This window comes from Malaclemys terrapin, chromosome 2 (assembly GCF_027887155.1).
Source record: "Malaclemys terrapin pileata isolate rMalTer1 chromosome 2, rMalTer1.hap1, whole genome shotgun sequence".
In the NCBI taxonomy this organism is placed as follows: domain Eukaryota; kingdom Metazoa; phylum Chordata; order Testudines; family Emydidae; genus Malaclemys; species Malaclemys terrapin.
In genome coordinates this window covers 73,242,026-73,265,248 of record NC_071506.1, presented here as the reverse complement: position 1 = coordinate 73,265,248, position 23,223 = coordinate 73,242,026, and the positions used below count along the sequence as shown (strand labels likewise).

Here is a 23,223-nt window from a genome sequence, read left to right as displayed (position 1 = left end):
GAACAGAGTAGTCGACAGGGAGTTTTGTAGTTCATCACATGAGATCTGATTTAGAAAATAAAATTGTTAATTCATAAGAAAGTTATACAATGTCTTGTGCAGTTTAAGTGGCCTGGGTTTTTGCCTTAAAGTCAGAGTGCTCTGCCAAAACTGACTGTTTCAGTATCAGACCTTCCCGCAGTTCCCATTGGCTGTGAATGGCGAACCACGGCCACAGGGAGCTAAGGGGCTCCATGCCTGCAGACGCTCCAGGTAAACAAAACGACAATGTATTAGATATTCAATTCAATGATTCAATAGAGTTTAAAATCATCAAATTTTGGTGTAGAGGGGTGGCTCAGTGGTTTGAGCATTGGTCTGCTAAACCCAGGGTTGTGAGTTCAATCCTTGAGGGGGCCACTTAGGGATCTGGGGCAAAATCAGTACTTGGTCCTGCTAGTGAAGGCAGGGGGCTGCCTCGATGACCTTTCAAGGTCCCTTCCAGTTCTAGGAGATGGGATATCTCCATAAGCCGACCCACGCTCTTTGATGCGTCAGAAGACAGGATACTGGGCTTGATGGACCATTGGTCTGATCCAATATGGCTGTTCTTATGTTCTTAACAAAATGGTTCCCTGTCTCTTCCCACAGAAGATCCATTATCCTTATGCACCAGCTTTACAAACATTGTCTCTAAATTTGCATGTCTAAATTGTAGGTGCCTGCATTTTTTGGGTGTCCCAAATCTTGGATTGGTTTGTGCCAATTTGATTTTTGTGCTTCAGCAGGGAAATTAGATGACAATTGCTGTGCACAAATGCTATTTGCATGCAGAAAAACTTGATGTTCAAAATTGCACTCATAAAAATAAGCATACATATTTGAGGGACTGGATTGAAGTAATTTCTAATATTTAGCTGTTATATTTAAAAGTTCATAGTACTGTACAAGTATGTTCCCAGAATTTCCAGTAGAGGGTGCCAAAAATTAACTATTCAGTTTTACTTTTCAGTAACAAATTATTTGGGCATTCTAGAGAAAATTGGATTTAGAATAGTATACTCTTATGTAATTGAATACACTTAATGCACTGGCAATTAGACATTGTGCAGGTTAAATTGTCCAAGAGGGGTTTGTGTGTGTAGTGGATGGGTGTTTTTTTGTTTTGTTTTTTTTGGTATGTTGAATACAGCTGTTAACATCAAATCTGACATATGAGCAGACATAAAGTATGGCGTGCTATTTTAGACAAAGGAAAAACAAGCAGCATATTTGTAGTAATAATGATGATTGGAGTGTGAAAACAATAGGCCAAACTAAATTGCATCACAACTTCAGTTAAATCAATGGAGTAGCAACTACTTTCACCAGGCCAAGACTATGAAAAAAGGATCTGTCTGAGAATAAGAGTTCTGTTTCCAGTCTACTAATCAGGAGTGGGGTAGAATTGCTGCCAAGTAGCAAATTCATCAGACATGTTCTAGTGACTAACATCTGCTTCTGGCCAGTAGGTTAAAGACAAGGGTGGAGGGACTCCACTTCCAATATCTTGGAGAAAAGCCTAGCCCTCCTGACACCCTCTGCTATGAAGGGAAAGGTACAGGGCTCTTTTCTGGAAAGCTGCTTGTGGAGCCATCTCTATTTCTGTCTTTTTATTTTCCTCTGACTAGTAAGAGGTCTTATAAACTTGACGCTTCTTCCCTTCTAGATGCTGTAAATAGGAGGGAGCATTTCCCCCTGCAAGGGTCCCAGAGCTTGGGCTGCAGCCTGAGCCCAAACATCTACACCATAGTTAAACAGCCACTTACCCCAAGCCCTATGAGCCTGAGTCAGCTGGCACAGGGCAGCCGTGGGTTTTTAATTGCTGTGTAGACCCTCTACCCTTTCTTCCACCCTCCAGTTTAGGATTTTCACCCCCTTTCAATTTCTCCAGTGCCTACATTTGTGCCCAAGCAGCAGTGAGGCATTAAATGTGATTCCTGATCGTTTTGCTGCTACGCATAGGGCTGAGTAGCAGCAGTGAAACTGACAAGCTTGGTTTTCATTTTTGTTGCTGTTTGACAAAGCCATGAACAATAGTGGAAATATTAGAGCTGCCTATCTGTAGATTCAGGAAGACTGTACTGCTTTGGTTTGTTTCAAAAGGAAAAGGAAAGGCTATCTTCACAATCATAAGGGCTAGAAGCTTTTTTTAATGGAAATTTAAATTCTATACAACTTGATGGCTTGGGCCTCCATGTTATCTAGGAATAACTTCCTACTCTGCACCGTCAAGTAAATTTTTCATGCTCTGCCAACTAGTAATCTTGTTACTGTTGTGGCAGATCACCTGAAATCAAGTGAAAACTAATAGTCATGGCAGACAAGATTACATAAATCTGTAAATAAGAATAGTTGAGGAGTTAGATGATTTAATTTAATGGATACTTAAGTGTATAAGCTCTCCTCAGTTGTCAAATCATTTGCCCAGTCTGACCAGCAGAGGGAGAAAGGCTCTTCCCCCAGATCTTCCCCATCCATACTATATCAGATGTCAGTGGGAGATGTGTAGGTAAGTACATCCTCTCCCCTACACCCTCTTCAAAGCACCATCAGGAATCCCGGGCAATATTAATACAGAATGAACTCAAATGAACTCTCTCCACAAGGAAATAAACAAGGAAGTTAAGGAATTTGGGAGTCCTAATAGCAGAGCTGGAATGGAGTGTCCCATGTCCACCTCCTACTATCCCAGGAAAACACACTTAGGGTTTGTCTATACATGACAATTTGCCACTTTCATTATCCCAGTATGGTTAAAGTGGTACAACCCGTTCCACCCCAGTGTGGCTGCAGTTATACCAGTATAGTTTATTCCATAAAGGAAAGGGGAATCAGCTATACCAATATACAGCACCTTTTATACTGGTACAATCCCTGCATCCATGCTAGGGGTTGTACCGGTACAACTATATTTCAGAAAAAAATCACACCTCTAAGCAAAATAGTTTATACTGTTGCAAAAATTGTGTGTAGACCAGGACACGGAGGATTCCTTTTCAGTTTTCCTTCTGACAGAGCTCCCTTTTGTGGAAATTTCCATGGGAGTGGTCAGTCTGGGCCATACTTTAACTCTGGGGGCTAGCTCATGCAGGAAGGTAAGCGTAAATTAGTGGCTCCTTATAGCTTTGGCATACTTTTCCATGCTATGCAATATTTGGGACTTGCACCTTGTAGGAATAATTCAAACTATTTGAGGAAAAACACAACAGAACTGAGAATACAAAAGAGGTGTTTGCTACAGAAAAGCATTTTGTACAAGATTAATCTTTTTAAAAGGCCTGTTAATTTAGTGGCCTAACACTGCAAAATGGGCAGCCATTTGAGATACAATATTTGTGTAGTATTTACTAAATCTTCGAAACCTAATGAAGTGTCTGCATAATTAGAAGACTTTTGTGTGAAATTTATTTTCTACTACTCAGAAATATGCTACACTCCATTAGGTTCTGGAGTGTTAGCAATTCTGTCAAAATATTTTTCTGCAATATTTATCCATTTTTACAGTGTGCTAGACCTCTAATTTCATGGGCCATTTTAAAGATGAACAAGTTTGTGACTGGTGCCTTCCTTGATACACCAATAGGTTTGGTCTGAAAATTACTTCTCTCTGGGGTTTTATTGCAAATCTTTTTTTTTTTTTTTTTTTTTAAATTAAAAGGAGGGTGAGTGCTTAAACAAAAATGTAAAAGCTGGTTGTATTACACCAGGGTGTATGTGCAAATCTTTTACTTGTGTGTAGGCCCTGCACTTAAAAAACAGAAGATAGGATTTTCAAAGTTGCTTAACATTGGCCTAACTCTGCTCAGTCTCATTAACTTCAATGGGAGCAGAGCTAGGTCAATACACACAGTTTTGAAAATCCCACCCAGAGTTGGGTGGGTTGTGTGTTTTCTTTCCTTTTGGGGAGTTGGGGAGAGACTGGGGTGGAAAGGACGTGTTGCTTTTTGCTCAGATACAAAAAAAAAATCCTTTTATCTATAACTGACTTGATTTTTTGCTTAAGAAAATGAAGGACAGACAATACTGAAGGCCTGGCCCAGGAATAGTCTTCCTCAAGAACTTCTAAAGGGGCAGGAAGGCACTAGCAACCTTTTTCTTGGAGATACTGGTGTGCAATGATGGTGACCTCCTTTCCAGTATACTTGTATAATGCTTTCTAGGAGGACTCTGTTCCCCTCAACACAGGTCTATGAGCACATTTCACTGCATTACAAATAGCGGTTTGAATGACCCAACCAGAATGTGGCCTTCACTAAAAGCCTCCTCTCAGAGATAAAAGGTCTCTAATGTAATCAAAAAAGACTAATCTCTCAAATATTTTAAATATTTTCATTCCAGGGGATTAAACAGAATCTAATGTTGTTCAAATCAGATTTCATGCCTCCTACCATGCTGCCTCCTACACTAAGAACTGCCTCTCTCCATCCATGCCAAATGGCCTCCTTTTCTTCCTTCAGATCCCTTCTAAAACAGTTTTCTGTGAAGTCTTCAGCATTAATCCTCCTAAAGTAGGTTAATTTTGTTTTATTAAAATATATAATGTCTAACTCACTTGGAGCCTGGATACTCCTCTAATGTTCTGTATGCTTAGACTGTGTATTGTCTATGGCTAGTGTGTGGCCAGATTTGCTCACTTTTTGTGACTAGTCCCATTTAGGCCAGAGGAATTTAATTACATGAATGAAGTGAAGAAAATTTGTCCCCTAAATTATGAATTTCTTGGAGCAGTGATCATATCTTCCTCTGTATGTACTATGCAGAATAAGTAAGGCTTAATAATTATTTAAGGCAGATTCTTTGTTGCAAAACACACTTAATAAGCCTGCCTGCAATTTATCTTTAAATTATGACACCTAATCTGGATGCAAAAGAACCCAGCAAAAAAAGCTACATTTATAATTTGGTAAAACATTTTTTCCCCAAAGGAATAAATAGAAAACGTTAACTGTTCCCAAATGGGAATCTTGTTCTAGGAGGATATTCCTTAAACTAGACCATTGCCAGGTTTTAAATGTTTCAGACTTCACTGAAATGGATCATTACTAGTATTCTAAAAGCCCTGTTGCTTTTTGGCATTGCATTGGAAATGGGAGCTTTAAATGATATATGTAGAATAGAAAATACGCTTCTGTGCAATTGTCTTCCCATAGTGAAGAATGTTGTGAAGTTCTTCCAAATACACACCTGTGGGTAGCATCTGAGGCTTTCTGACCTACCAGAATTGGGGCGGTGGATGAGTCAGTAATTGATATACTAGTTTATTGCTGCCGCAGTAACTTAGCTCAAAAATGACAAAATAGGAAAGTGTAGCAAGTGATTTGCTTCTGTCTCTCTTTCTGCGCCCTGGTCTTGTGTGAAGTAGATTTTACATCTTCGATGGCATCCCAAAAATATCCCTCAAATGTGAGCAGTATCTTGAGCAGCCAGTCATATAAGTATTGTGCATATATGTGGCCTTTCTCTTTTGTCCTCATTGTCTCGCACCACTATACTTTTTCTACATGTAAAATTAAAGTTGAATCTAGCACCTGTCTTGTGCAATACAGTTAAAATAGGTTATTTTAGGGATTGAATCATAACATCAAATGGAATCTGTCAAGTCAGATTGAGAATTTAAACATTGATAAAAGATTATTATGTTGCTGCAAGCATTTATTTTGGCACCCATGACTCTTGTATCTGGGCAACTTAAAAAGCATATATTCAGACATAGTAATAATCTTAATGAGAGAGAGAGACCAAACACCACATTCCCCTGCCGCATGCAGCATTACTAGTCAGGATGCTAGGATTAATCAGCTGGGAAGGCCTGGACAAAGAGGAGCATCTTGCAGCTGTTTCTGAAAGAGTATTTCTGCAAGAAGCAAATTTCAGAGTTATGAACTCATTACCAAGAAAGCTCTGCCTCCAGAAAAACAAATACAAACACATCAACCAGCTTATTAGAAACTCTTGTACTTCTAAAGAAATACTTTTCTATGGACAAACTGGTCTTTGACTGCAGCACGTGCTAAATAGGCCTGTTCTCAAAACCAGTTGGTCAGAACACATCAGGTCAATAATGGTTTAGGAAGCAACTATCACTTTGCGCTCACATCAGTCGGGTAAAATGATTAACTATAAACCACTTGATATAACAGAAATAATATCTTGTAATGGAACACGGTAAAGGAATTAGCCTTTCTGTAGCCAGAGGAGACTTATCTTGTGACAACTGGCTTCCATTGACTTGATCAATTTAATAAAGTGTAACAGTCTATTTTTAATTGTTCAGTATAGAATATAGTCCACTCCCGGATGAGTTGTGGTAGTCTGCGTTATAACTGCTTTCCTTTAGGGCTCCACATTCATATTAATTGGGCCAGAGTTTGAATGTAGCTGAAGATATAAGTTGAATCATTAGGTCTATATTGGTCTACAGGTTGATAGTTTAAAACATTTAGTTTGGGAAGTTCAAATCTCAACATGGCTGATTTGGTTCTTTATCCTCTTGAGGTAGATAACTGCGTGGTGGTAATTCAAATAATACCTTGAAATCTCAAATCAGCCCTTTGTGCTGTGCATTGACATTAAATAGCCATGTTACTCCTGGAGAGTAGAAGTGTCTGACCAAAATTCCCTACACATACATATACTCTAGTTCTATAGGTTGGTTTGCTTACAGGTGGCCACATTTCAGTTTTGTTAAATATTCTGGGATGTTTTTCTATGTAAATCTAAAATAGTGTTGTGTGTATTAGGCTATTCACATAGACTCCGAATAGCAGAAGTTACCGTAATGAAGTGGAGCCTAGGCATTGATGGTGCATGCTGTTCATACTAGACCTATCTATTTTCACTGATTCAACTGGGCAAACAGTTGGCTGTTTGGGTCTACTAATCCACCAGTTCTGCTCTGTTTAACTTAAGGATTCAGTTAAGCTACATCTTCTTTCTTGCATAGCTCTGGAGAGCCACAACTTAAATGCAGCTGACAGCTTAGCTATCTCTGCTTATGTGTACCAAATACTTCCCTCCCACCCCATGTTTTAAAATAACATTAAAATTAGAGTGACCGTATTTCCCAAAGGGAAAACGGGACACTGTGCAGGGCTGGCCCAAGGCGTCCCCTCCCCCACGGGCTGGCCCCAGGTGCTTGCCCAACATGCGCCCCCCAGACTGTCACTGGTCACTTGAACCCTGCCGACCTCCCACTCAAGGTTGTCACTGGTCGCTCAAACCCTGTTGGCCCCCGCTCAAGGCTGTCCCCAGCACTGGAACCCCCCCCCCCCCCCCCGCCTCCAGTCCAGTCTCCCTCCTGCATGGGGCTGGCATCTCTGCTTGCCCCTCCCCCCATTCTGCCCCATTGCACCCCACTTGTTTGACAAAAGTGGGCATTTATCCCATTTGCTCTTACCAACTGATCAAAAAAAGTCAGGACGGCTGGGACAGGGCTTAAAAAAGGGACTGTCCTGGCCAAAACAGGATGTATGGTTACCCTAATTAAAATGGAGCTCTTTGGTTTTCCAGAGGCAGCATTCCATGGGAGGGATCTGGAGTTTTTCAGGCTTGGATCCTCTAGGTAACAGTGACTCTGTTTGGAACACTGTAGAGGGGACTTTCTGAATACTGGGGAGAGGCAAATGAAATGCATGCTGCTATGCCAGGCCCTCTGCTTTTTTCCAACAGCAATACCGATTTATAAGTGTAGATCAGATGTTAGTTTTTAACTCTTGCTGTGGAGAGAAGTGGTGAGAAATGAGGCTCATTAACATGAATAGGGTCAGTCTTAACCTCTGGATGGTCTGGCATATGTGCATGATGGGTGTCTACTATGGGCTTAGTAGTATTAGAACTAAGGTTTGACAAAACATTTTGGTTAATGATTTTAATTCCATTCTCAACCATAGAAAAAGGTTTGCGCACATCAAATTGTAACAAATGCCTGTGTCTTGAGTAGGTTTGGATTTGATCACCAAACTGTCGACGGTGCTCTAATTTACACAGATTTAATTTTCTGGCGTCCTTGCTAATTTTTAATTTAAAAGTCAAACTTATTTTACAGCTATTTACAAAGACAATTTATCCTCAAGACATTAGGTGGATAATTCTCCATCAAATTTACACTTTCACGATTGTCTGTCTCAGCAAAAAGGTGACCGATTGAATGGGTTTGGCAGTGTGAAATACCCTCTCATCAGTAGAATGCTTGCAGCACAGGGGAGAGGCACAGTAGCAGGGTAACTTAAGGAATCTCATGCTGCTGCTGCTTATGCTGTACCTGCTCTCAAATCAAATTGTATTGATTGAAGGTTTTTGCCATGTCAAAGACAAAAAATACATACAAACAGCCTCTAAAATATGCAGTTGTAAACAAAATACATCTAAAATGGCTAGTCTGTACATGAAGTTTAAAAATAAATAAATAAATAAATAAAAATAGAAACAAAGCAGTAAGTATACAAATACACCTCTACCTCGATATAACGCTGCCCTCGGGAGCCAAAAAATCTCACCGTGTTATAGGTGAAATCGCGTTATATTGAACTTGCTTTGATCCACCAGAGTGTGCAGCGCCCCTCTCCCCCCGCCCCCCCCCCCGGAGCACTGCTTTACTGCGTTATATCCGAATTCTTGTTCTATCGGGTAGTGTTATATCGAGGTAGCGATGTACCCTTGCTCTTAAATCTCCAAATTTATTGTTTTAAACATTTAGGGTCTGCTTCAGTTTGCATTTAGGGGTTTCATGCCTTTGACTTCAGTGGGAGCAGAATTGTGCCCTTTGTGAAAAGTGTTAAGCATGTAGAGTTCCTGTCCTTCTTACTGTATAAAACAAGATAGTTCAGTAGATTCTGATAAGAACAATAAACAGAATATGATGAGATGGAATAAAACTTTGTTTTTCTGGCTGTAAGAGGAGTTTGGAAGGGTCATAGTCCAGAAACCTGGTCACTTGGGGTGCAAGTGTCTGTCTCTTTTAGACAGATGAGGTATCTGTATACAGTATCTTTTCATCCATTTTATTTCATGTGACAGAGGCTAGCTATGCATTTTCATGCTGCTGCTGGCCTCTGCTTGGAGGGTGTACAGTCAGGTGGTGTGGGGCTAGGGCATAAGAGGTGCTACTTCTCTCACTGGCTGCCATTGCAGTGCAAGAACATAGAATCATGGGGTTAGAAGGGACTGTCATGGTCATCTAGTCCAACCCCCTGCCAAGATGGATGATTTAGACACAACAAATCCTTCAAGACAGATGGGCATCCACCCTTTTTTGTAAACCTCTAATAAAGACACTTCAACGACTTCCCTAGACAGTTTGTTATATTGTCCTACTATTCTTACAGTTAGGAAGTTTTTCTTGAGATATAATCTAGATCTACTATGCTGTACTTTGAACCCACTGTCTCTTGTCCAGCCTTCTGTTGCAAGAGAGAACAACTTTTCTCCATCTTTTTTACGGCAGCCTTTCAAATATTTGCAGACTGCTATCACGTTCCCCCTTAATCTCCTCTTTTCCAAACTAAGCGTATCCAGTTCCTTCAGCCTTTACTCATATTGCTTGCATTCCATCCCTTTTGATCATCTTTGTTGCTCGTCTCTGGATCCTTTCCAGTTTCTCTACATCCTTTCTATACAATGGTGGTCAAAATTGGACACAGTACCCCAGTTGAGACCTAACCGTGCCAAATAGAGTGGTGCTATTCCCTCTTGTGACTTGCATGCTATGCCACTGTTAATGCAACCCAAAATTGCATTTGCTGTGTTTTGCAACAGCATTGCATTGTTGACTCATGTTGAGGTTGTGATCCACCACAAGTCCCAGATCTTTCTCACCACTGCTGCTGCCAAGCTAGTTATCCCCCATTCTGTATTTGTGCATTTGGTTTTTTTTCCCCCATAAGGGTAGCACCTTATATTTGTCTTGTTGAGTTTCATTTAGTTGTCTATAGCCCAATTCTCCAATTTATCAAGATCCCTTTGAATTTTAGCTCTATCCTGAAAAGTGTTTGCAATCCCTTCCCCAGCTTTGGGTCATCAACTGCTAGTAGCAATATCACCCAATGGCTAGAGATACTACCGAGAATTCTTTCCCAGGTGTCTGGCTAGTGGGTTTTGCCAACATGCTCATGATTCCACTGATCACCATATTTGGGGTCAGGAAGGAATTTTCCTTCAGCTCAGATTGGCAGAGACCCTGGGGGTTTTTCCTCTTCCTCTGAAGCATAGCACATCACTTGCTGATGTAAACGAGAGTAAATGGTGCACCATCTGTAACCTGAAGTCTTTAAATCAAGATTTGAGGACTTCAATAACTCTAGGGTTACCATATTTTAATATTCTAAAAGGAGGACACTCCAGGGGGCCCCGGCCCCGCCCCAACTCTGCCCCACCCCCACCCCAACTCCGCCCCTTCCCTGCCCGGCTCGCCCCCTCCCCTGAACGCTTCACCCCCCCCGCTCCTCCCCCTCCCCTCCTTCCCGCAAATCAAATGTTTGTGGCAAGCCTGAGGCAGGCAGGCAGCAGATAGGCTGGGGCGGAGGCGCGGCCCAGTCCGGCCCCCCTGGCCGAGCGGCTCCCTCCGGCAGTCGGCCCCGGCCAACAGGCTCTGGCCCCGGTGTCTCAGGCCAGTTCCGCCTGAGCACGCCAGCCCCGGCCGAGCGGCTCCAGCCCTAGCGACTCCAGCTCGGCTCGGGCCCCAGGGCACCGGCACCGGCTGAGCACCCCCATCCCCAGTCCCAGCGACTCCGGCCTGGCTTGGCTCGGGCCCCGGTTCCGGACGAGCGGATCTGGCCCCACCCCAGCTCCGGGCCAGTGGCGCTGGCCAGCGGCCGAGCACCCCCAGCCCTGGTCCCAGTGGCTCGGGTCCCGGTTCCAGTTGAGTGGCTCCGGCCCGGCCCCGGCTCTGGCTGAGCGGTGCTGAGCACGGCAGGCTCCAGCGGCTCCGGCTCCGGCCCCAGCGGCTCCGGCCCCAGCGGCTCCAGCCTGGACCCAAGCCCCACAACCCCTCCCTATTTTCCCGGACATGTCTGGCTTTTTGGAATTTCTTCCCGGACGGGGATTTGAGGACCAAAAAGCCGGACATGTCCAGGAAAATTCGGATGTATGGTAACCCTAAATAACTCGGCCAGAAGTTATAGGCCTGTTACAGAAGGTGGTGGGTGAGGTTCTATGGCCTGTGGTGTGCGAAGAGGTCAGACTAGATGATCATGATGGTCCCTTCTGGTCTTAAAGTCTATGAGCACCTCTTATAAGTCCCACTGTTTAGAAGCAGCAAATCTCATTGCTTGGCCACTGCAAGATTAGTTTATGCTTAGGGCATGGTTTCTAAAGTTTTCTGAGAAGCCATAATATTCAATTATTTTCTTTTTTTTTCTTTTTTTTTTTTAATCTTGAATTCTACAGATATAGATGGCATTTGTCAGACTCTCCTAGAAATGCTGTCTTCTCACTCTTGGTGAGGTGGTGAGGGAGTTCATCAGACTGGGATTTTTTTTTTTTTAACTGATCATTAAAAGAAACGCAAGACAGTTATCTGATTGTAACTTGAAGACTTTTATATTTGTAACATTCTGGGAAAAAGCTCAGTGTTTTTCAGTTGCATTTGTCAGTGTGTTTTAAAAAAAATATTTATTGTTGCTTTTAGATATGTGCTAAAAGTGCCATACTTGAGTGATTGGGAAAGTGATTCTATGTTTTGTGAAATGTAATTTGTAAAGCAGTTTAGGATCCTTTGAAATGAGAGGAGCTGTATAATATAACATATGAACTTGTCAGAAGCGCTTATTTGAATATTTAGGAGGATGCCAGTTCAGTAAAGTAATTGCAGCTGTGTTTTTTGGGGTGTGTATGCCTAAATAGGGAATACCTAGTGATGTGGTATAAAGTCCTGAATTTGAAATGGGTCTCTTTCTGCTGAGTAGTAAATATGTGCATTACTCCTAAGCCATGGGGATCTAGAACTGTCATCTCAAATAAGTGCTGATAAATCCTTTTTTTCATAGAATCTTAGAAATGTAGGACTGGAAGGGACCTCAGTAGGTCATCTAGATTCTAGAACAGTCCCTGCACTGAGGTAGGACTAAGTATTCAATGTCCCCCCTCAGAATCCTCTTCTCCAGACTAAACAACCTCCCCCCTTTCTTTTTTTTTCAATCTTTCCTCATTGGTCATGTTTTCTAGACTTTTAATCATTTTTGTTACTCTTCTCTGGACTTTTTCCAATTTGTCCATATCTTTCCCAAAGTGTGGTGCCCAGGATGCAATACTCCAGTTGAGGCCATATCAGTGGTGAGTAGAATGGAAGAATTACTTCTCGTGTCTTGCTTACAACACTTCTGCTAATACATTCCCGAATATTTGCTTTTTTTGCAACAGTATTACATTGTTGACTCATATTTAGCTTGTGATCTATTATAAGCCCCAGATCCTTTTTGGCAGTACTTCTTCCTAGGCAGTAATTTCCCATTTTGTATTTGTGCAATTGATTATTCATTCCAAAGAATAGTCCTTTGTATTTGTCCTTATTGAATTTCATCCTGTTTATTTCAGACCATCTCTAGTTTGTCAAGATCATTTTGAATTTTAATCCTGTCCTCCAAAGTGCTTACAACCCCTCCCAGCATGGTTTCGTCCACACATGTTAAGTTTACTCTGTCATTATCAAAATCATTTATGAAGCTATTGAATAGAACCAGACTCAAGACAGATCCCTGTGGGACCCCAGATGATATGCTCTTCCAGCTTAATTGTGAACCATGATAACTACTCTGAGAAAACTTTTCCAAACCAGTGGTGCACCCACCTTATCATAGGTCCATCTAGACAAGTGGTTCTCAAACTTATTTGATCGCCCCCCCCCCCCCCCTTCTTTGTGTCTGTCCCCAGTGAGGGATTCGGGTGAGGAAGGAGAGCCTGAGCTGCCTCCTGGTGAGGGACTGGAGCAGGGGGCAGGCAAAGAGAGCCCAAACTCGGGCTACCTCCCAGTGAGCTATTGGGGGGAGGGGAGGAGAGCCCAAGCCTGGGTAGCGGGGCTCTGTCTCCTTTCACCACTGCTTACCAGGTGTGCACAGCCCTTCTGCATGAGCCCCAGCCATTCGGGGCTGACAGCTAGAGTTCTTTATTTAAAAACAAACAAACAAACAACAAAACAGTACATGACTCGGGCCTCCCTTGGGAGGTCCGCCCCAGTTTGAGAACTAATGATCCAGACTGTATTTCTCTAGTTTGTTTGAGAAGGTCATGTGAGACAGTATCAAAAGCCTTACTTAAAGTCAAGATATATATGACATCTGCTTCCCGGCTATCCACAAGGCTTGTTATTCTGTCAAAGAAAGATATTAGGTTGGTGTGACATGATTTGTTCTTGACAAATCCATGTTGACTGTTACCTATAAGAAAATAAATTGATAAGTGCTTACTGATTGTTTCATTATGTCCTCCATTATCTTTCCAGGTACTGAAGTTAAGCTGGCTGGTCTGTAATTCCCTGGGTTGTCCTTATTCTCCTTTTTTTTTTTATAGATAGGTACTATATTTGCTCTTTACTTATCCTGTCCTCCATGAGTTCTCAAAGATAATTGCTAATGGTTCAGAGAGCTCTTCAGCCAGTTTCTTAAATAGTTAAGAATGTATTTCATCAGGCCCTGCCAACTTGAAGACATTTAACTTGTCTACAGAGCTTACAGTGGCACAGCTGTACCGATGCAGCTGCGCTGCTGTAAGATCTCTCATGTAGCTGCCAACGGGAGAGAGCTCTCCTGTTTACATAATTAAGCCACCCCCAATGAGTGGCAGTAGCTATGTCAGCAGGAAAAACTCTGCCACCGACATAGCACTGTGCACACTACCGTTTATCCTGGCATAATTTAGGTCGCTCAGGGGAGTGGTTTTTTTCACACCTCTGAATGACATAAGTTTTGTTGACATAAGTGGTAGTGTAGACATGGCCGAAGTAATTCTTACCTTGTTCTTTTCCTATTTTAGCCTCAAATCCTACTCAATCTACACTTTTGCCATTGCTGCATTTTCTGTTATTGTCATCCCATCCTAATTGTATAATGTGCCTACCCTATCCTTGGTCTACCTCTTGCTTCTCATATATCTATTAAAAATGTTCTTGTTACCCATTTTGTCCCTAGCTAGTTTAAATTTTTTTTTCTTTTTTTGCCTTGGCCATTCTAATTTTGTGCCTACATGCTTGCTTTTTTTTTTTTTATAGTCATCCTTCATAATTTGACCTACTTTCCACTACTTGTATGACTCATTTTTGAGTTTCAGGTTATTGAGGATCTCCTGGTTAAGTCGGGGTGATCTCTTATCATACTTCTTATTTTTCCTATGTACTGGAATAGTTTGCTCTTGTGCCCTTAATACTGTCTCTTTAAAAAAACTGCCAACTCTCCTGAACTCTTTTTTTCCCCTTACACTTGCTTCCCATGGGATCTTGCCTACCAATTCTCTGAGTATGCTGAATCATAGAAGTGTAGGACTAGAGGAGACTTCAAGAGGTCATCTAGTCCAGTCCCCTGCACTCAAGGCAGGACTACATAATAACTAGACCATTTCTTACAGGTGTTTGTCTAACCTGTTCTTAAAAACCTCCAATGATGGGGGCTCCACAACCTCCCTAGGCAATTTATTCCAGTGCTTAACTACCCCGACAAAGTTTTTCCTGATGTCCAACCTAAACCTCTCTTGCTGCAATTTAAGCCCATTGCTTCTTGTCCTATCCTCAGAGATTAACAAGAACAATTTTTCACCCTCCTCCTTGTAACAACTTTTTACATACCTGAAAACTGAGGGTGGGACATAAGTCGTCTTTTCTCCAGACTAAACAAACCCAGTTTTTTTTCAATCTTCTCTGAGGTCATGTTTTCTAGATCTTTAATCATTTTTGTTGCTCTCCTCTGGACTTTCTCCAATTTGTCCACATCTTTCCTGAAATGTGGTGCCCAGAACTGGACACAATACTCCAGATGAGGCCTTATCCGCACAGAGTAGAGCGGAGGAATTACTTCTCGTGTCTTGCTTACAACACTCCTGCTAATACGTCCCAGAATGATGTCCTCTGTTTTTGCAACAGTGTTACAGTGACACACATTTAGCTTGTGATCCACTATAACCTCCGGATCCCTTTCTGCAGTATTCCTTCCTAGGCAGTCATTTTCTATTTTGTGTTTGTGTAATTGATTGTTCCTTCCTAAGTGGAGTACTTCGCATTTGTCCTTATTGAATTTCATCCTATTTACTTCAGACCATTTTTCCAGTTTGGCCAGATCATTTTCAATTTTTATCCTATCCTCCGAAGCAATTGCAACCCCTCCTGGCTTGGTATCATCCACAAACTTTGTAAGTGTACTCTCTATGCCATTATCTAAATCATTTATGAAGGTATGGAACAGAACTGGACCCAGGACCAATCCCTGCAGGACCCCACTTCCAGCCTGACTGTAAACCACTGATAACTACTCTCTGGGAGTGGGTTTCCAGCCATTGTGACCCACCATATAGTAGCTCCATCTAGGTTGTATTTCCCTAGTTTTGTTTATGAGAAGGTCATGCGAGACAGTATAAAAAGCCTTACTAAAGTCAAGATATACCACATCCTACCACTGCCCGCCCGCCCCCATTCACAAGGCTTGTTAACCTGTCAAAGAAATCTATAGGTTGGTTTGACATGATTTTTTGTTGACAAATCTATGCTGACTGCTACTTATCACCTTATCTTTTTGATGTTTTCAAATTGATTGCTTCGTTACTAGCTCCACTATGTTTCTGGGTACTGAAGTTAAGTTGACTGGCCTGTAATTCCCTGGGTTGTCCTTATTTCCCTTTTTTATAGAATAGCACTATACACCTCTACCCCGATAGAACGCTGTCCTTGGGAGCCAAAAAATCTTACTGCGTAATAGGTGAAACCGCATTATATCGAACTTGCTTTGATCCGCCGGAGCATGCAGCCCCGCCCCCCTGGAGCACTGCTTTACCGCGTTATATCTGAATTCGTGTTCTATCGGGATAGAGGTGTATTTTCCCTTTTCCGGTCGTCTGAGTTTTCAAAGTTAATTGCTAATGGCTCAGATATCTAGTTAGTCAGCTCCTTAAGTATTCTAAGATGAAGTCTGCCTTCTTGAAGTCCACTGTGTTTATTCTGTTTTCCCTCCTACCATTATTTAAAATAAATATAAATAAACTAAAAGCATTGTAGTTATAAATCTTTTGGACAATAGACTCTAATTCAGATGTCTTGAGTGGAAGAGGAGGGTAGAGAGATTGTGGGTGAGGAGGAAAATAAATCCAACCCTGAATTTCAGAAAGCTGTGAGGAAGAGTTATGTTTATGCCAGGTTTGTGCTGTGTGATGCATAATCTATATGTTTTCATAAACAGTTTCTTAGGTCTGAGTACAAGAATGATTGATTGGATTTAAAATCAAACAACTTAATTGGAAAATAAAGTTTTGGGTGCAGTGCTTTCTGTGTATTCTTTTTGAACATATTTCAGTTTCCTGCTCTAAGTATTCAAAAGTTGGCACTTCCTACTGAACATTGAGGCCACTGCAAAAATAAATAAATAAAAAATCCTTGTGTTCTGGAAAGGACTGTGAACCAATGCAGCATGATCAGCTAAAAGCAATGCTAATACTTTATATCAAATGACTAACGGCCAGACTGTACCCTGCCTTATGAAAACCTATAAGTAGTTGAAGGAACGGAAAACTGAAGTTCCCTTTGCAAAGATTCCCCACTCTGGCTGGGAGTGAGAAAGGAGAAGACTGTTTGTTCCCCTGTAGAAGAAACAGAGCCTATTCCAAAGTCCTGTGGATTTCTGGGATTTGTAAGGGCATAGGGCAATGCTTAGATGAAAGAGGCCAGAAGGGTGAAAATATTGTATCAAACCCTGATTTCCATAGCTGTGTAAGGAAGAGTTATGTCAGAGTTGTTGCCATATGGCTTGGGTAGGGTGACCAGATAGCCAGTGTGAAAAATCAGGACGGGGGTTGAGGGTAATAGGTGCCTATATAAAACAAAACCCTGAATATTGGGACTGTCCCTATAAAATCGGGACATCTGATCACCCAAACTGCTTGGGTGAAATTGAAATGCCAGAGATTTGTGTATCTCCTGCAGCCTGCAAACCCTCCTTTCAGAAGGTGTTCCTAACACACAGAGCTAAGCAGGAAAGTTAGCATAGTTCATATTCTTGGCCTCCAAGTTGCCAGAAGAAACAATTCATGTCCAACCTAATTTAACCTCTGGTCCTCCCCGGCCTGCCTCTTCCGCTTGTGCACATTCTCAGAGCAGATCAGCCCTTACTGGGGCAGAAAAGCTACAATGCTGTGGAGGGGGATAACCTATCAGTTCTCTTAAGGCAGGCAAAAAACTATGCAAGGAAGATCCTTTCTGCATACTGGCTTGTGGGGCACAATCTGGTCTTTAGTGAGGCTTTCCCCCTATTAATTAAATGAATAAAAAATTGAAATGCAGTATGTAGCTTTAACTTTTCTGCAGTTCTTTGTTTCGGAGGTGTAATATCTTGTTTTGAATAAACAGGGCCAGGTACCCCTGAAGTCTATTAATGACCTTGAAAAGTCTCATGATTATCATAAACCTTGATTATTCAGGTTTCATAGTTGGGTGGCCAGTGTTGTGTTGGACAAAGTACAGTACAAATATTTATAAAGAACATTTTGGCATTAGCTACATACAGAATTTTTGATACAGGGAAATCGGGTACAGTATTTGTAAGCCTCAGTATTTGGAGGGATTACCTCCATATAGCGGCTTGTGGGTATGGCTGAATGAATTTGCGTCAACTTAAATGTTTGTATTGCGTTTTTCTGGAGGAACTGCAAAGAGCATATACCAGTAACTATAGATATTTAGTTTCTGGCATGAATCACAAACAACATATAAAATAATATGGATCATAATTTTTAAAATTCCTTTTACAGGAATAAAAATTGGAATATTCCTGCGTGAGTTGCATACTTACTTAGTGCTGTCTCATCTGTCATTCAGCTGACGTTTGTCACTGAATTTGCTTATAAGCATTGTGGGAAGTCCCACTTCCCATATTATATCTAACGTGTGTTGTGTGCGCTCCAAAGATGCTGAATAGCCAATGGTTGAGTGACTACTGCCTTCGTCATTGCTCTGAGGCAAATTTCATTATTGTCATTCTCTTCTTTTTCTTAGATCAGAAAAGTAAGACTGCTGCTGATTATGCTTGCCAGCTCACTAATTCTTGTGAGGGTGGGACTTCACAGATTGATTAACTGCTACTTTATGTTGCTTTGTAACTATGCTCATCTTAAACAGGAGATGAGAAAATGGATTTAATTTTTGATATGGGTTTGTGTAACCAATTATAAAAGTATTCTGCATCTACTATAGGCTGTGCTACAATCATCAATTTTAAAAAGGAGAGAGATTGCTCATGGATTTGTCTGAGCCTTGAACTAGAGTGATGATCCAATAGGTAAATGCTTTGGAAAAGAGCACTAGATGCTAGCGCTCTACCCAAGTCTACCCAAAAGAAAAGCATCTTCCACAATTTTCTAAAGAGGGTCATTTTCCCCTATCTGTCTCCTCCTGCTGTGAGGTCTTTTTAGATGGTAAACTCTTTGGGGCGGAGGCTGTCCCTTTTTTGTTAACAGTGTAATACAATGGGCCCCTGACATGGCTGAGGCCTCTAGGTGATACCACAATAAAATGTTTAATTATTTAAGTTGTCACTGACAACTGTGTCCACTGATGAAAATTAGAAAAGCATGATGCTTCAGTTGTGCTCATCTTGTTTACTTTTAATGCTTGAAATAATAAGTGATAGTGAGAGATGTACGATAATGGCGGTGTTAGAAGTAGCTGAAGCAGTAATGCTGTCTTTGTGATTACACCCATGCCATCTATGTGGGATATTTATCAAAAGAATTGGAAAATTGTGTTGTTTTTATAGTGATTCAGCATCGTCTGTGAAATAACTTTACAGACACCAAGCTAATACAGGGTTAAAAACGTTCGTAGTTTGAGATGCATGCCATTTGTTAGCTGGTGCTGTACAATATGTGGAAAAGTTTTTGAACTTTTTTTTTTTTTAACAGTCTGCAATATTGTCTGTAATGCTGCAGAACTTTACAACATAACAATACCAGTAATCTGTTTCTGCTTTATAATTAAATTACTTAACTTTCAAATTAGTAAATTGACATAACAGAGCTGGCTTGTATCATTCTTCTTGTTGGGTATCAGTTTTGTTTTCATGTTTATTAGTTTCCTTTAAGGAAGCTGCCTTATATCATCTGGCCTCCTCTTAACTTTAACATGGTATTTACATGTAAAAACATTCCGTTTTACATAGTGCCACCCCCAAAAATGTGTTACTCTAGATCTAGTCTTGTGCTGTTCTAGTCAGTTTCATACATGCTTGGGTGGTGAGGGTGGGGGAGACACTGATTTAGTTGAAAGAACAGGAGTACTTGTGGCACCTTAGAGACTAACAAATTTATTAGTCTCTAAGGTGCCACAAGTACTCCTGTTCTTTTTGCGGATACAGACTAACACGGCTGCTACTCTGAAACCTGATTTAGTTGAGGCTCATATGAGAATAATATGAAAAATGTCCAGTAAATGGGGCTTTAATATTGATTGGGATGTGGATGGTTTGGGTTTTTTCCTATTTCTAGCGTAACTTTCAAAATAAAATGCCCCAACTGAAAAGCTTTAAGTCAAGCAGTGTACACAAAATTAGGGAAATGTGTTACCCTCTTTGGTTCTGGCACAGCTAACAGGGTATGGTATCTGATCACCTGAGATTCTCTAAATCACAATGGAAAATATTCCAGAATTCAGCAACTTCCCAGTAATCCTCCAGGGAGACTGAGTGACTTTGGGAAAAGGGTAATGGAATATAGCTCTTTCTGGTCTTTATTTTAATTAGAAAAAAGTCTGAAAAGTTGAATTGACAGTGAACCTTCTCAAGAGATTGAACAATTTCTTCAAACATCTATGAGAATATGAAATTAGAGTTTACATAGAAAAGAGAATGCACAATCCACTCAATATGTAATTTTACAGTATATTGAAAAATTTAGTCTCCTCCTGTCTGAGCTAATGGTCTCATGCATTTGTTCAAAGATTATTTATGGACTAATACATTACTAAAACAAGTAACCCTCATGACTGTAGGATATGTCACATCCTCCTTTCAACTTTTTGCCCTTCTTAGAGATTGTGCCAGTCTCCAGTGGGTTGCCCACTAACTGACAGGGAGTGGCTTTAGAAAATCTCACTAACCTGTGGATCTGGTTCTCAAGCAAACTTTCAGACTTAATTGAACATGGCATGGAATGACAGCTTACTGTTAGGTGAGAGGCAAGTATATTGGGGCAGAGTTTGAGACTACATGGAACTGATCCGTATTTTTGTGATTAATAAAATCTTATGTATTCCAAAGCTTTTTCTTACTTAACAGCCCAGAATGCTTCACTGTAAATACTGAAATTGTTTCATGGTCTCCCTTAATTTATGCACACCTCCTCCCCACCTCTTTTCTATCCATGTTACAGAACAGTGTATTTTGTTCATGTTTTTGTTTTTGATGAGGGTGCTGGTGGACTAATTACATCATTGCTTATGGCCTACAGTTTGTCTAAGATTTATCACTCTTTTAAAAATCCTGATGGAGAGAATATCAAACAAGGCCTATTCTTTTAAAATTAGGAAATGCACATTAACACATTAATGCTGTTGTCGTCAGCAGTAGCAGCTTGCATACTTTCTAGTTTTAGCACCTGCATTCTCTTTCACTCCCAACCGATCTACTTTCTTGAAATAAACTCTATTTCTGCTGCTTATTTAGGCCCTTTTGTTCCATAGTCTGACCATTATAAAAACCCAGAGAGATAAGACAGGAAGTGTTGAATTCCACCAGTGCCATATGCTTACAGGAAGCAGATGGTGTGAAAATGCCCCCTTGATCCTGTCTGATTCCTATTATATGATTGCAAAAAGATTTTGAATTTAATAAAGTATAGATTAGTCCCATCCTTAACCTCATGATCAGTAGTGTTTGTTTTCAAGTCTGGTTTATGCTTTCCTTAGGCATTCTCCTTTTCCTCTGTGTGAGAACAAACATTTATACCTCTTTATTCCCCCAGTCATGTTTTAGGATGTAATTATGCAGAGAAGGGCAATCAGGCAAACAAACAAAAAATCTACAAAAAAGGAGGTTGCTTCCTCTCCCCTCCCCATATTTAGGACCTTGAAACAGACTTTAATACTGTTAATATGCTACTGTAAACATATTTTTGTCAACTGATGGGAGGCACAGGCAGAGTTTATTCTATAATATATGTTAGAAAAGGATTGGAAGAGCTTAGTTTGTGATGCCAAATGGAGACCTAATTCATGTGCCATGCAAGTTACTTTGCTTCTTAGTTCATATGCAGAGCTGTTTAATTTTGTTAATGAGAAACGTTTAGTGGTTGTGGATGCCCCCCCTCTACCCCCCCCCGAAGCAAAAACCAGTGCAGCTTTGCTACACGCTGCAAGTACTGGATGTTGGGAGGATGAATTGGGGGTAAGGAGTCCCCTCCCTGCCATGAAGTTCTGTGTGTGACTGAAGGATCCATTGCTGAACAGAGCTCCAATCTTCTTTCAGCAGGGGGTTGATGGTGATTTAGGGGGGCACAAGTCTATTTCAGTCAGTGACCTGAAGTAGCTTCTGCAAAGCAGCTCCAGAGTTACTTTAGGGCTTCAAGGGTGGTGGGAAGCATGCCTGCTTTGCTTCTACCCAATTCCTAGTGCCTTGGGCTATGGGCTGGTCTAAGGATTTGTGTGGCGTGTTGTGAGCAATGAGCATTCTCATTATTGCTTATTTTTCTAGCTGGAGGATGTTGCTGTGATGCGAGGCTTGCATTTGAGGGTCTGATGGAGTCATAAGCCAGGAATCAAGACCGTCCTTAGGATTTATGGGGCCCTACGCAGTATTATTAAACTGGTGCCCCATGCCCAACTTGGGGCACAGCCACCACCCCTGCCCCTGGACCCCCAGAAGAACCCCACCCCCCATTGCTGACACACACCGAGCTTTGTATGTAGCAGACACAGTGGCAGCCCGGAGGGGGAGGGACGAGGCTGCAAAGGATACCGAGCCACCCGGCTTGCCTCACAGCGGCGGAGAGTCACAGTTCCCTGCAGAGACCCCCGTACCCTCTCCCTCACGCAGAATGCCCGCGCATTCGGCTCTGTGAATATGGCCCCTGCCTAAGAGACTGCAGCACGCACTTTGTGTGCGGGAGTTGACCCACTCTTACTTGCAGTCCCAGTGCTGCCCCAAATTTTCAGGTGCCCTACGCAGCCACGTATGCCTAAGGACAGCCCTGTCTGGAATGCTCCCTAGTTAATAGGGTGATGGAAGTGACGAGGCTGTGTGACTGACCTGGGAAAGGCCCTTTAACTGTGTCTGCTTCTGATGATGGTGGTGGAATAATGCAATCCTTTGCGGGAGGGGAAAATGGAATACTTGAGACAGAAGAAGGGATAGAACAAAGGAAGGGAAAACCGGACATGCAACTGGGCTTGGAAAGAAAATAAGGGGAAATCGTGTGGAAACAGGAAAGGAGATAATACCCATATGTTTACATGCCTGACGTTTATTGAGTGTATGGTAAGTTTATTTTGCCTGTTCTCCCTCTTGTTTCCTCTTCATTTCATGACAGAGAATTAACATAATCCATTTAGGAATGACATAACTTTATAACAAAGTATTCTATACAGAAGCATTGCGTGAGATGCCTGCAGTGTAGCCTTTACTTCAAGGTTTTGGGCGGAAGTGAGTCATGAATTGTTTCTGGCTTTACAGGCTGTCACTCCCTTTGCTTGCTAGCTAAAAGGTGTATTGGAATTTTCCAGGTATGGCATTGTGGGAGGTGAGAAGGGGAAGGAAAGGGGAGAGGCCGTGGGTTGAGATTTGGAGAAGGAAGGAAGGGCATATCTCAGAGAACTAAGTCCCTTAATGTAACTTGTTTAGTGAATGAAGGAACAGTGGAAAGCTTAAAAAAAATTTCCTGCAGCAAATCTGTATTCAAATGACTACTGCTGTCGTTGTGTTTGCTACCTTTTTATTACCACTTCTTTTTATTAATTTGAAATGCAAACTGATTTTCTCTCCAGCATGGATTTCAACACATTTTTGTGCTCCTGCCAAGAACACTCTGTTCTGT

General features: G+C 41.5%; 1 protein-coding gene across 5 annotated transcripts in view; it reads left to right on the top strand.

Moving 5' to 3' along the window:
* The window catches only part of SPIDR (scaffold protein involved in DNA repair), a 318,470-nt gene that overhangs the window by 26,785 nt on the left and 268,462 nt on the right, over positions 1-23,223 (top strand). The window contains exon 1 of one of the 5 annotated variants that reach the window (XM_054017882.1): positions 22,545-22,667. The exons of the other annotated variants lie outside the window; for them this stretch is intronic. Coding sequence (XP_053873857.1) covers positions 22,635-22,667 — 33 coding nt within the window. The 5' untranslated portion in view covers positions 22,545-22,634. Of the gene's footprint in view, positions 1-22,544; positions 22,668-23,223 lie in introns of those variants that run through there. 5 annotated transcript variants of the gene reach the window in all.